The 14,796-nt window shown below is 43.5% G+C and overlaps 1 protein-coding gene across 4 annotated transcripts in view; it reads right to left on the bottom strand.

Moving 5' to 3' along the window:
• The window catches only part of LOC118397187 (RNA-binding protein Nova-1-like), a 60,401-nt gene that overhangs the window by 10,353 nt on the left and 35,252 nt on the right, over window positions 1-14,796 (bottom strand). For all 4 annotated transcript variants that reach the window (XM_035791708.2, XM_035791707.2, XM_035791706.2 and 1 more), the window contains one exon: window positions 10,845-11,011. In XM_035791708.2, coding sequence (XP_035647601.2) covers window positions 10,845-11,011 — 167 coding nt within the window. The remainder of the gene's footprint in view (window positions 1-10,844; window positions 11,012-14,796) is intronic.

Consider the following 14,796-nt stretch of genomic DNA (forward strand, 5'->3'; position numbering starts at 1 on the left):
GCGGCTGGATTTGATCTTTACATGTTCTCAATGTTTGGTGCAGTCCTCCATCCATAGCCTTGCTGGCTGTGGTACATTGCAGTGAATTGACATATAAATGGGAAATGAACAGAAGGCAGGGACAGAGGGAGATCAAGACTTGACTTGAAACTATTAAACATCAAATATTTATTCTGTGTTTGTAGTCAAATATTTTATTCACATATTTATTTGTGACAGCAATGAAGATTCACCATGCATTGGAATTGAGGGATTATTTTTGGCTTAATTTTTTTTGGTTAAATTTTTAAAAACACATTGATCGGTCCCCATATGGATAAGTGCCATCTAAATTGGTCTTGGCTCATCCAGTTTCTCACAACCCATTTTTCACAACATTCCCCCTAATTTTCATACAAACGTGTGTGGTTCAGTGTTGAGGCAAAAACGTTTCCCTCTTTTTCATTCAAAGCACACATTAGAGACGCGGCTCAAAACAACTGAGTGAGCGAGAGAACGAGGAAAGACTCTCCTAAGAATCCTTTTCATCTTCTACATTGCACATATACATGCACACACACACACATGCACACGCACACACACACACACAGATTTTGCATGTTGTTGGATTGGACGTGTAATGATTCAGATGGGACTTGCCTCCTTAATTAAGATTAGAAGAAGCAGTGGAATAAATAGCTGAATAGTGCGATGTATAAAACCCATTACTGCTAATGATGAGTCTCAAGGGCCACATTCAGCTCTTCAATATTTGATAGATATTCAAACTTGTATTTGACTTTCTCTCATAAATCCTTTACTCCACATGCACTGTTTCTAAAGCATTATTTTTTTTCTTTCTTGGTCGCCGTCGAGTTTCCCTCGCCATGTCATGGGCGGCCATTTTAATCTAAAATAATCGTCCTCATCCCCGAGAGTTATAGCTGACTTTCATTTTATTCATTTATTTTTTATTTTTTACAAAGGCAAGAACATTTGGCCTGTGCGTCGGAGCAAGCTGCTGATTAAAATGTAGGCTCTTTAGCGTGGGGTAAGAATAGAGCAACGTCGACAGATACGCCGGGCTAATTCCGCTGAATGTGTGTCTAATGTTCAGGCAGACTGACAATGAAGCCTCCTTCCTCTTCATTCAAAGACAGAGAGCTAGACAGAGAGAGAGAGAGAGAGAGAGAGAGAGAGAGAGAGAGAGAGAGAGAGAGAGAGAGAGGTGAAGGAGGAGATTGAGAGGATAGCGGGAGGGGTGAGAGAGAAAGCGAAGATGAGAGAGACCTGCTGCTGTTTCATCAGCCGTGGCTAGTCATTCATTATGTACTGTGTGTGTGTGTGTGTGTGTGTGTGTGTGTGTGGGGGGGGCTGCGCTGATGGGGAGCAGGGATAATAGGGATGGGGTGTGCTGAGGCATGGAAATATGTCAGAACCAGCTTTTGGAGATAACATGAAGACAAAACCAACATACCCCAAAAGTTAACAAGGCCAACAGCAATCAAAGAGATAAAACAGCGTCATTTGCTCGGCAGCCGCCGTCTCCGTCATAGAAGCCGCTTCTTTTTCGGTTCCAGGTTTCCATCACGCCCATAGCTTGACAGAATGTATTGCTGTAGCAGTACTACACGCCCACTGTTCATCACCCCCTCTCCTGGTTTCTCGCACCATGCTCAGGGATACTGAGAGGCTCAGCTCATGTCTTCTCCATGTCACTGGCTGAGGGTCACCCTTAACCTCCCACAGCCTTGTTCAGCAAGGAGCCCGAAGGGCATTATTGTCTGTGGACGCCAGAACCCCACCCCACCCTTCTCTACCCTCCCCAGTCCCCGGTTACGTACGTGTGGGGACACGGAGCAACTGTTGCCCTCTGTTCCCTCTGTCCAGCCCATGGATGTGGTGTGATCCGTGAGCAGGGGGCTGTTTGTACTTTGAAGTCTTAAGCACTAGACTTTAGGTTAATCGCCTGTCTCCTGATCCCCGGGCTTAGCCGCTCCTCTCTGCCTCGTCTGCCTTTCAGTGTGTGGCTCTCTCTCCGAGGCTGGAGGGAAAGAACCCTGGTTAAAAATAACACAGAAGCATCACACTGCAGCCGACCAGCAGCTCCGCTCCAAAGGTTGACAAGAAGGGTCTCGAGTGATGGACCTTCGTCCGCCCGCCGCGCACGCACAATCCATATCAAATGATGAAATGAAAGAAGAATTCGTGCCTAGAACGAGCGCTGTGGCACGCACTCTGGGCCGCTAGCCTGGTGTAACAATTGTCATATATATATATATATTTCAAGAAAAATGACGGCCCACAATTTGTGGCCGTAAGGATTAACTCTGGTGGTCATCTCAACCCCTCCCTTTCTCAGTAATGTTAATCCGCTCATTCTCCCTCCATTTCACTGCCTATCACACTAAGAAATCTGCATATAGACACGCTAGTGATATGAAGGGAGTGTGTGACTTTTCTTCCTTTCTGATGCTATGGCCAAACACAATAGGGTGGAACTGACATCTAAACAGAGAGATACAGTATTTTGAGGGGAGGACTTAAAGTGGAACTCACAGTGTTTTAACTACTTTGCAGACATGAAACAGACAAACATAACATTAGTCAAAAATATCAAATTCACAGTTTATGCTTCAAACCAACTGTATAAGAGGTTGAGAGAATAGATGGATGCAGTTCAATGCATGATTAATATAACTCACCAATACATTTCTTGGTAAAAGCCAAAGAATATTGCTATCCAGGCTGAAAATCACAGCTGGCCTGAAACATTGTTTGCTGCCTTCACCCATTCGGGATTCACTGTTTCAGTTTCAGTGAATCAATATTTTGAACAAATACAAATGACTGTAACTAAGTCTGGGAATGTCAATACAACCATAACTAGCAAGGGCAATGGTCACACGTCAGTCATAAAGTAGCTAATGGGCTAGCGCCCATGTGTCAAGGCCCGATACACAAGCGAGTAGGATACACAAGCGAGTATAAATCAGTCAACAGTTTAGTCATCAACTAAGTACAGCTTGACGCGCTGTTTTCGCGGGTCCCGTTTACAGCGCGCCGCAGGGGGAAAGTGTGCAGACACACGTCACAGTCCTAGCTAGGCTAATAAAAATGTAGCAGTCAGGCTTAGGTTTTTAAAGCTTGACAATTAATAACCAAAAACCCACGCAAAGGGGAACAATGTAAGCCAATAACTGCAACATTTGAGCAGTAGCCTAGGCTGGCTACTCAAACTACATTGCATTTTGAGTGTAACATACAGCTACAATGGTGATCCATGCAGTGCAACATTTTATTTTTTTAAACACGTTACTGTACATATTTAAATGTTACAACGACCTACAGATATGTTTTGTTGTTTGGAGTTATTAAACACTTTTTGATGAGGGTCACAGCTGATTATGCACATCTGCAAGCATAGCAGCAAAGGCTGGACAAATAGTATGTATCTCTTTTGTTTAAAAATGTTAAAATGCTATACACAGCATCCTATGTCGAGTAAGTGGGCATGATAAAGGGACACATCTTCTCAAGTTAAACAATGGCCGGCGAATTTGTTGTATTTTTTTCAATATGGCCCGTGAGACTAACGTTAACTAGCAAGCAAACCGATGGGAGGAGTGTGGTGAGCGACAAACTTTTTCCCCTTTATGTATTTTTAAATTTTTTTTAATTTCACCTTTATTTAACCAGGTAGGCTAGTTGAGAACAAGTTCTCATTTGCAACTGCGACCTGGCCAAGATAAAGCATAGCAGTGTGAGCAGACAACACAGAGTTACACAAGGAGTAAACAATTAACAAGTCAATAACACAGTAGAGAAAAAAGGGGGTAGGCGAATAATTACAATTTTGCAGATTAACACTGGAGTGATAAATGATCAGATGGTCATGTACAGGTAGAGATATTGGTGTGCAAAAGAGCAGAAAAGTAAATAAATAAAAACAGTATGGGGATGAGGTAGGTAAAAATGGGTGGGCTATTTGCCGATAGACTATGTACAGCTGCAGCGATCGGTTAGCTGCTCAGATAGCAGATGTTTGAAGTTGGTGAGGGAGATAAAAGTCTCCAACTTCAGCGATTTTTGCAATTCGTTCCAGTCACAGGCAGCAGAGAACTGGAACGAAAGGCGGCCAAATGAGGTGTTGGCTTTAGGGATGATCAGTGAGATACACCTGCTAGAGCGCGTGCTACGGATGGGTGTTGCCATCGTGACCAGTGAACTGAGATAAGGCGGAGCTTTATCGGTGGCTACAACTAAAGATTCTGATGTCATTTGGTTAGCTAGCAAAGAAATGTCAGTGCTGACCTTGAACGACTGTTAGCCACAGTTAGCATATCTCTTAGTTGTCAATCAAATGTATTTGGCATCAATCAAATAGGCAGGCAGGCAGGAAAGTTCCCATTCAGTTGTCAAAACTTGGGTTGGGACATGCATTGGCAACCAAGCTGCAGGAGGAGGAGCAGGCCAGTAATCCCCATCCTTTATCAGAGCAATTTTGATGATCAACTAGCAGAAAAAGTTTTAGAGAGTTTATCTAATGTTCCCTCATTAGATTTTTAAGCTCATCTCGCTCTGGTTAGCATTAGTTATTGATATTGTTGTTGTTAATGTGGATAAGCAACTAAGGGAGAGATAGCTGTAGCCTTTCATCGTTGTTTGATCAATAGGACTGTGAAGTTCGCAAATGTAAGAGGACTCCCTTGGGTATTTGCAGAAATCCATTCAAGTCTATTTTGTGGCTTTTGGTGAATGTGTTCTAATGATCTAAAGTCACACTGTGGCTACTGCCTGTAAACACACAGTTCAGTTCAAAGTGAATGATGGCAGACCCGTGTGGCAAATGGTTTATTTTCATTATAGGCCTACTGTAGCTCAAATTGGCTATGGCGCACCGGTCTGTGTAGACTCCGGTCCTGAACAAGACAGATGTTTTTTGGAGGGTTTATTTTTAGTGCAGTGTCTATTAATTGTCCAAATGCACGGCCGCATTCCCACTCTATAGTGCTATAGAATTTTCACAAGTGCCTTACTATACGCCATTCCCAAACATTCTATGAATTTACGAAACTGTGAAAATGACCACATCTAAGTGCTCGCTTGTCAGAAAATGTTTTTTTTAAAAGTGTCATATTCTCCTAGGGGGTATATAGTAACTGCCCCTGAACAAGGCAGTTAACCCACTGTTCCCTGGTAGGCCTTCATTGTAAATAGGAATTTGTTCTTAACTGACTTGCCTAGTTATATAAAGATTAAATAAAAAAATATGAACAGATTCTAATAAGATTTCATGTTGCTAAAATACTGTCAGTTCCATTTTAACTGTATTAAAAAAGCAGTGCATTCCATATGGATTGTGATCTAAAATAGGATCTTAAATGTTTTGGGTCAGTATATTCACATATACCATAATGTATAGTACATGAACATATGCACGTGTGTTGCAAACACACACAAGCTCACACGCACACACACGCCCATACACACATATAACAGCAACTTTGCTCAGAGTCGTGGCTGGCTCTGATCCCAAACCTGAGTCCTAGATCATGCATTAAGTGACCTCATGAGGCCTGCCATCGAACAAGTGCTGATGAGGCCCAAAATAGCCTGTCCTTGTGGGGCTGAGGTGGGGTCACGTCCATCCGAGGAGCCTCAGTGTGCTGCTGAGCCGGGCCGCCGGGCCGCTCTGCCAGGACGTGTTCACTCACAGACCTTAACACACTGTGACAACATGGAGCGGTGAAGAGAGAGAGAGAGAGAGAGAGAGAGAGAGAGGACTTGAGAGGAAGACCTTCTCCTTCCCACTCCAATGGAAACAGGGCTGATGCTGTGTTCAGGCTTTTAGGCTTGGATGTACCATTCAGCCTTAAGTAATACAACACCACTGTCCACTTAGCCCTCTCAAGGCTTTCATTAACAGAAGAATCCTGAGCTGCGGCACGCCTGATAGAGAATTTTAAGTCACTAGGGAATGGCAGTGTGTTTTGAGATAGGCTGGGAAGCCCATGTCAAACACTATCCAACCAGAGGAGGCGATGGATGGCATGCTCAGAAATGTTGGCGACCACAATCTTATCGGATTGTTTTTACAGACATCCCTTGTCACAGTGGATTACAATAAATCAGGACATTGGTGTGCCGCTGGGTAGGAATTTTTCTCACGCATATTTAATAAAAGGGCACTAGTAATGAATTGTTCTAGTATCCATGGCAACTACTGACCTCCATCCTCCATCTTGGTCCCATTCCCGGTCCAAGCCTTGCAGACAGATATCGTACATTACATTGGGGCTAAACTATGTATTTAACTTATTTATTTGTTTTTTATTAATTTAAAATACAAACCATACGCATTCAAACAGTATACAGACGCACGCAAACATCAATTACATCACACCTGCCCAGACCCACCTGCTCACACCCCTATCCCCAGCGCCCGCATCACTCTCCGCCACATGGCCTCAAACTGCACCATGTTGTTTCTCTCCGTCGCCCACGCACTTTCAACATTTAGTTAATAAATTAAACATTTGAACTTTCCATTCTGTTAACGATGGAGGATTGGATGATTTCCAGTTTTTAAGTATATGTTTTGGCTACACATTTAAAATACTGGACATATCACATACACACATACAAATACTACCTTAACACCAGATATGTTAGCTTTGCTTCCACAGAAGCCTGATCTAAACCTGATCTAAGATTCCTCTCCACAGATACTGTAAAGCAGCAAATGGATAAACCTGTATTTCAAAAACATGAAACACTCTCCTTCAAATGACCTTTCTCTCCCAGATACACACACGCATGGAAGCACGCTCACACACACATCCATACACACAGTGGCACATTTGTCCTTTCTTCCTAAGAGATTTAACCCAACATTAGCGGGTGCATATCCTTGTCAAGACAACAAATATCTTGTTGTGCCTCTCTCTACCGGCTTCCCTACGAATGGGATCGATACTTCCCGGAGGAAGTGACCTTTTCCTGAGCCAGCTGATGAACGTGAAGGTTAAAAATGGCATAAAATATTTTCTGCTGGCAATCGGTCCTCCTGAGACAAGGCTGGAGAGGGAAAGGGGGCGGTTGGGGGTTGCATTGCTCTGTTTTATTTTTTTCATGCGTTACAGCAATTTTCCTGATGTCGCTTTTAATTTAGGAGACGAACTGTCAACGCTGCTTGCGCTAGGCACGGCTGTGTGGATTAGCCGGCGCTGTGTGCTGTTCCAATGAGTGCAGTTATTAGATTCAGGATGCTGGTTAATGAAATAGACTGGGCTTGGTGGTGTTGCGGAGGGAAGGGTGGGCTGAAACGGCGCAGCCACTTATGTCTTTCCAATGGAGAACAACGTTACTACAGGGTTAGGGATCATTTTAAGAGTTGAGGTTTACGGTTCTTTTAAGAGATGAGACGAAAGACCGATCGTTTACTGCGTAGGATCTTCTTGGTCGCTTACATGTTGATTTTCGGAACCGTTGAGAATATAAACGGAATTGTTTCTGTGACCGACCAGAATAAAATCCACATTTCAATTTGAAACGAAATCACTGAAGCACAATTCCTTGTAATTGACATCAAAACCTCAGTTATATCAGATGATCATCACGGAAACCTGAGAATATTTTATATTATTCAGGAGTTGCTAGGGTCATGCTGTGAGGGAGGACTCATGTTGTATGGGAAGCGATTGTTTATACTGTGCAGAGTCACTCAACTAGGAAACTATTTCTGTATTACAACAAATAGCCCTCTACACACATGGTGTGCTAGTCACAACTACAATGCATTTTGGTGTCCGATGGTGGAGCATGACACATTTTTGGGAGAAATTCCAATACCATATCCCACATTTCCACTTTTCCACTCACTCACAGCTAACTCGAAGTTAACCTGACTCCTGATTTCCTTTGCATTAATGGGCTACTTCCTGTGTGGACAGGGCAATAACAGGAAGTAGGAAGCAGGTGTTCCAGCATGGGGTGAAAGGTCACAGGAAACTGCGGTTGGCCAGAGGAAATCACTGGAGGGAGGATTCTGAAAACATTTGAGACCAAAGACAGCAGGGCACAGCGCAAAGTTGACACAACTTCACTGTCATCATGCTATTTTAGACATCACAGTCTCGCCATAGTGGGCTGTTGTTGCCTTGAAATGCCAGATCAGATCAACGTTAGCTAGCACAACAATGCTATTTAGCATTTCAGCTAAACTAGTCATGTATTAGCCTAGGTATCAGTTTGAATGTCGCTCCATGTTAAGTGAGATTCAGTGTCGGTGGGTGTGAATGTGTTTTGTGCTTGCCTGTCTGTCTGTCCTGAGTGATTTGATTGAGTTAGGCGTTAGCTTTTATTTTTTGTAAGCTGCCTGTGCTCCTGCCTGTCCTGTCTCCATTTGGCTAGTGGATATTAGCGGCTGTACCTCACAGAGAGCCAGGCTGGCAGCTGTTGCTTAACATGACTTTACATCTGATCTTACATCTCTCACTCACTCCGCTCCCTAGGGTGACCAACAACGAGACACATGCCACAACAGCCGTGCTCGTGACAACAACCACGTTGAAACAATAACCACACACACAACCAAAATAAGCCCTCAAAGCGCATATGCGTTGGGCCTTTGGGTTGAGTATGGAAGTCCATTCATCAAATGAAACCAGACTATTGGGAGTTTGGAGAAGAGCTTACATTACTAATAGTCCAGCAATCGACAGGCTACACTGTCTGTCTGTAATTCAAACACAGAATCCTTCCACACACCACTCTCAAACTCATTATTATTAATAGAAAAAGAGAGGCACGGGAATTATTTCTGTCTAAAATAACTGCCCTTTATCTGATGCCATAGGAGCTGTTCTTTTTCCAGCCCTGCCATCAATCCATCGTTGGATTGATCCAAGGTCACTCCAAGTTCACTCAAAAGCTTAATGGAACGATTCGCCCATTTTGAATGTTATTTTGTTTTAGTGATGTTCTCTGAGTGATGTTCTATCAATTCCCGGGGTCATTTCATGTGCATCTTGAGCTAATTGCCGCTCAAGCAGGCAGAAATACAGTTGGTGTGACGAGTTGTGCAAAAACGTACAAAATTCAAAATGAGTGCATCTTTCCTTTAAATACTGGTTTGTGTATCTGCGTGCATCAGTTTTGATATGTACTGTATGTGCGTGTGTTCCTAGGAAACAGTATGTGTGTGTGTGTGAGAGAGTGTGTGTGTGCGTGCATGCATGCGTGCCTGTATAATGTGTGTGTAAGTGTATATTATGCATAAATTCCTGACTATATCAGAACTGAAAAATGTCCACTCTGCAGTAGCGTTTTCCCCAGTGGACTATTCTTTGCCCAGCAGAGAGGCGTGTAACTTGTCTGATAACTCCTACAATTATACACGTTAATAATCAGGCTGGCCGCGCGGCAGGAGAGGGAGCAGGTCGTGTTGTGTTCCACGAATTTAGGTTATGGCCTCCCGTCACTGAGTCTGCTCAGTAAGCACAGAAGGGACAACGCCATGAGGGATGAGCATGACCGAAAACACAGCACAGATACCAGAAAAGAACTCAAGATCTGAATTATTAATACCCAACATGTGCTCTTTGTCCTAAAGGGTAATTGAATTAACGGGACGGTAAATAGATGAGCAGGGTCAATGTTGCAGATGAAAACAATGCAGGTCCTCCCCGAATCAATAGAGTGCAATCATCAAGTGGCCAGAAGTGATAATCATTTAAAGAGATTGGGAGGAGGAATCAATGGCTTGCCTAATTGAGCCTGTTCTGTGTTGGTATGAACTGGTGGACTCTGAAAGGCCAAACAACAGAGTTCTATATGAAAAAAATACAGTGACAATTCTTCTTGTAATTTTCATTCGATGGTTCCGCTACGGTTGATTTTCAAGGAAGTGGAAGCTGGAGAGGGTGATGGAAAGAGCAAATCATCTGGATTAAATGTCGCAGCACAAATGAGCTGAAAGTCTCAGCCCTGATGTGGATTTTGGAGGATGGCCTTTGCCACTTCTAACACCTCATCTATGTGTTTTAGCTGGACGACACTTATGAGCCACACTTCCTCTGCGGTGCTGGGGGAGCTTCCTTCCAGACCCTGGCCTGTGTGATAGCCGGTGACAGGTTGAGGGTAGTGAGGCTAGCGACCCGTGGTTAATGTCACATGTGTGGCTTTAAGGGGGCCTATCTGGAAGAGCAAGAAACCCCACACCCCAGCCTCCGTGTCCTGTCTGAGTGGATTATATCACAGCCGGAGGATGTCTCTTTCTGTCTGTTAACATGGAAGCCGGGAACACTCCCTCCATGCATCGAGCCTCGTGCAGACACAAAATCAGAGCTTGGCCACAAACTCACACTGCAATGATTTATTAGATTGGGCCTTCTTCGAAAGACAAATAATAATGACTTCCACCCCTTGTTGTGAGATGGTAGCTGCCAACACACAGACAATGGAGTGAGGCTATATAGAAACGAATGACTGGGATTAGAATCATCCATTTTGGGCTGACTAGCTCAGGGGTCAACATTTTGGCTCAGCTACCGCACTGACTCTCCTCCATAATGGTTCAGTCCAGGATTGTCAGTTTGCTAAGTCACGCTCATACCTACCTACCCAACACACACCTACAACCAGACGTGCACGTGCACACGCACACGCACACAGACACTTTCATTGCCTCCGTTGGCATGAAATAGGTTACAAAAACACATGGGAAACTCCCTTTTACATTCACTATACACTCTCAGGTTGAACTCTCATTTAGTCCAGGGAAAGAAAGTAGTCTCGGTCTCAACACCAGACGGTCTTGAGAGAAAAAAGGCAGGGGTTGGGATCATGGTAATGGGCTTCACCTGTTTGATGCGGTCAGGGTTGACGGTGGTCTGTGGCTGCAGTACGCTGACCGGTTCTGATTTCTGGGTGCTCTGCGGCATCTCCCGCACCTTCTCAGCGATGAAGTTATGGACTCCATTCAGAGCCTCCACTGTCCCCTGGATCAGACACACCCGCTCTGTCGTGCCTTGAGAACAGACGGAAACACATACAGAACATGACTTACTAACTTAAAGATTTTGGTAGGAGCGTTGGTTGTTGACAAATACATATAGAACATATGCAATATTTATTACTGGTAATGTACTCTCATTACCCATCAAACATCTTCAGAAAATGTCATTTTATGAGTATGTGTAGGCCTAATCAAACATAAAAAAAACAGAATGTGTTTTTCTTTAATGTCCAGTGATTCCCTCTTTTCCCAAATTTCAAAAGTTTCACTTCTGGTCTTTCCCAAGATGGCGGCCAACATAGGAATTGTGTAATAATATTTGCCACGTCGTAAAATACAACCCTGTAATTTCTAAATACAGTCTTATGCAATGACCCAATATCGTTTTTTTTTTCTATTTCAGTTTCCTGACTTCACATCTCCCATCTGTGAAAGTAATATCAGTAACGCCTGGTCAAATTCCACCAGTAGAGTCATACAGGGTCAGAAGGATGAATACAGCCTGGTTACAGATCTGTTTTGTACTGTTTTGCCAACTCCTATTGTCATTGTCATGCCAAAAGTATCATATAGGAGTTGTGTATACGTCACAAACAGATCTCGGACCAGGCTAGGATGAAAATACTCAATTGACTAGAGGCATGCCTAAATGAAGTCCATGACTATTATACTACGGGGTGTCAGGTCATTTGAAATGTACACAGTGATGATATACCTAAATGAAGCCTGTTAGGCAGCATGAATACTACTGAGTAATTAACATCACCCAAGGTCAAAGTGCGCTTACAGTAATACAGCAGATTAAGGATCTATGTCATGCTCTATGCACTAGTCCTATATTTCTACATATATATATACACAGTGGGGAGAACAAGTATTTGAAACACTGCAGATTTTGCAGGTTTTCCTACTTACAAAGCATGTAGAGGTCTGTAATTTTTATCATAGGTACACTTCAACTGTGAGAGACGGAATCTAAAACAAAAATCCAGAAAATCACATTGTATGATTTTTAAGTAATTAATTTGCATTTCATTGCATGACATAAGTATTTGATCACCTACCGACCAGTAAGAATTCCGGCTCTCACAGACCTGTTAGTTTTCTTTAAGAAGCCCTCCTGTTCTCCACTCATTACCTGTTTTACTGCACCTGTTTTAACTTGTTACCTGTATAAAAGACACCTGTCCACACATTCAATCAAACAGACTCCAACCTCTCCACAATGGCCAAGACCAGAGAGCTGTGTAAGGACATCAGGGATAAAATTGTAGACCTGCACAAGGCTGGGATGGGATACAGGACAATAGGCAAGCGGCTTGGTGAGAAAGCAACAACTGTTGGTGCAATTATTTGAAAATGGAAGAAGTTCAAGATGACGGTCAATTACCCTCGGTCTGGGGCTCCATGCAAGATCTCTCCTCATGGGGCATCAATGATCATGAAGAAGGTGAGGGATCAGCCCAGAACTACACGGAAGGACCTGGTCAATGACCTGAAGAGAGCTGGGACCACAGTCTCAAAGAAAACCATTAGTAACACACTACGCCGTAAGCCAGCGCATGTCCAGGCCCATTTAAAGTTAGCCAATGACCATCTGGATGATCCAGAGGATGAATGGGAGAAGGTCATGTGGTCTGATAAGACAAAAAGAGAGCTTTTTGGTCTAAACTCCACTCGCCGTGTTTGGAGGAAGAAGAAGGATGAGTACAACCCCAAGAACACCATCCCAACCGTGAAGCATGGAGGTGGAAACATCATTATTTGGGGATGCTTTTCTGCAAAGGGGACAGGACGACTGCACCGTATTGAGGGGAGGATGGATGGGCCCATGTATCGCAAAATCTTGGCCAACAACCTCCTTCTCTCAGTAAGAGCATTGAAGATGGTTTGTGACTGGGTCTTCCAGCATGACAACGACCCAAAACACACAGCCAGGGCAACTAAGGAGTGGCTCCGTAAGAAGCATCTCAAGGTCCTGTAGTGGCCTTGCCAGTCTCCAGACCTAAACCCAATAGAAAATCTTTGGAGGGAGCTGAAAGTCCGTATTGCCCAGCGACAGCCCCAAAACCTGAAGGATTTGGAGAAGGTCTGTATGGAGGAGTGGGTCAAAATCCCTGCTGCAGTGTGTGCAAACCTGGTCAAGAACTACAGGAAACGTATGATCTCTGTAATTGCAAACAAAGGTTTCTGTACCAAATATTAAGTTCTGCTTTTCTGATGTATCAAATACTTATATCATGCAATAAAATGCTAATGAATTACTTAAAAATCATACAATGTGATTTTCTGGATGTTTGTTTTAGATTCCGTCTCTCACAGTTGAAGTGTACCTATGATAAAAAAATTACAATTACAGACATGCTTTGTAATTAGGAAAACCTGCAAAATCGGCAGTGTATCAAATACTTGATATATACACACAATATATACACACAGTGGCTGGTGAAACTATTCACCCCCTTGGCATTTTTCCTATTTTTTTGCCCTACAACCTGGAATTATATATTTTTTTTAAATTGGGGAGGGGGGTTGTATCATTTGATTTACACAACATGCTTACCACTTTGAAAATGCAAAATATATGTTTTATTGGGAAACAAACAAGAACTAATATAAAAGAAATGAAAAACTTGTCCATACTTTGTAGAGCCAGCAATTACAGCTGCAAGTCTCTTGGGGTATGTCTCTATAAGCTTGGCACATCTAGCCACTGGGATTTTTGCAAGGGTGATGACTACTTTTGCAAGGCACTGTACTAGCAACCCATCTGCTACATTCATTATCAACCATTTGGCTTCACTATTGTATGTCTACAACCATGATTAGCAGTGAGACAAATGTTTAAAACGTCCACATGGCCACATCTGTTCAGTGTTACACTGTACTGCGATCCCATGACAGGATGAAGTTGTGAACGCAGCTGATACAACAGCCACACGTCTATGGAGTGTCTTGTTGTTCAGAGAATGGCCTACAGGACATAATGACTAGTGTTGGACAGGGAGTCTACTGAAAGACTTCATATTGCAACTAATTCAATAGTAACACGAGTCATTGACTGGTCTTGACATTGGAGTCTCCCTCAGGAGGGGAATTGGACAATAAAAGGGTTTATTTACAATGTCGACCTCTGCGTTACCAGTACTATACAGTAAGCACTTAATTTTTAGGTCCAGATTCTTTCAGCCTTGCTACAGACCTTGGTTAATTATCTTCCTCTACTGCCTTTATCAGTTGCATTGGCGCCAGGCATCCAAGACCAACACAACTTCTCTCTGTGTAAATATATTTTCGCCGTTCTCTCAGAACATGTGTGTTTAGACCATGAAAGGAAAGCAACCCGCCTAAAAGCCCTCATACCGTGGCAGAAACTAGGCCAGTCCCAAACCGAGCCCTCTCCCTCTCTCTCCCTCTTTTTCTCCCCCTCTCCCTCTCCCTGTTTCCCTCACTCTCTCTTCTGTTAGGGCTGGACTGACATTTGTCCTTATCGCCTCCGACCAGTTGCAGCGTCCTGCTTCCTCCTTTCCCTCCATTGTTTTCTTGGGGTTCTTGGGGTCAACCCAATGGGGTTGAGTTTGGCCCTACGCAGTACCAGTTGTGGCGAGCTATTAATACAGAGCAATTGAGGAATCTCAGACTGTCGCTTGCCGTAAAGAGCCTCTGTGAGTTCCTGACAGCTGGTGTCCCATGGGTAATTTGGGCCCGACCAATCAGCCAGTGGATTATTAGGGCAGAGATGGCCATTGTCTTGGCATGTTGATGTGGGTAAGAGGGGTGGGGAGGGGAGGGCAGAC

This window comes from Oncorhynchus keta, chromosome 18 (genome assembly GCF_023373465.1).
Source record: "Oncorhynchus keta strain PuntledgeMale-10-30-2019 chromosome 18, Oket_V2, whole genome shotgun sequence".
Taxonomy (NCBI): Eukaryota; Metazoa; Chordata; class Actinopteri; order Salmoniformes; family Salmonidae; genus Oncorhynchus; species Oncorhynchus keta.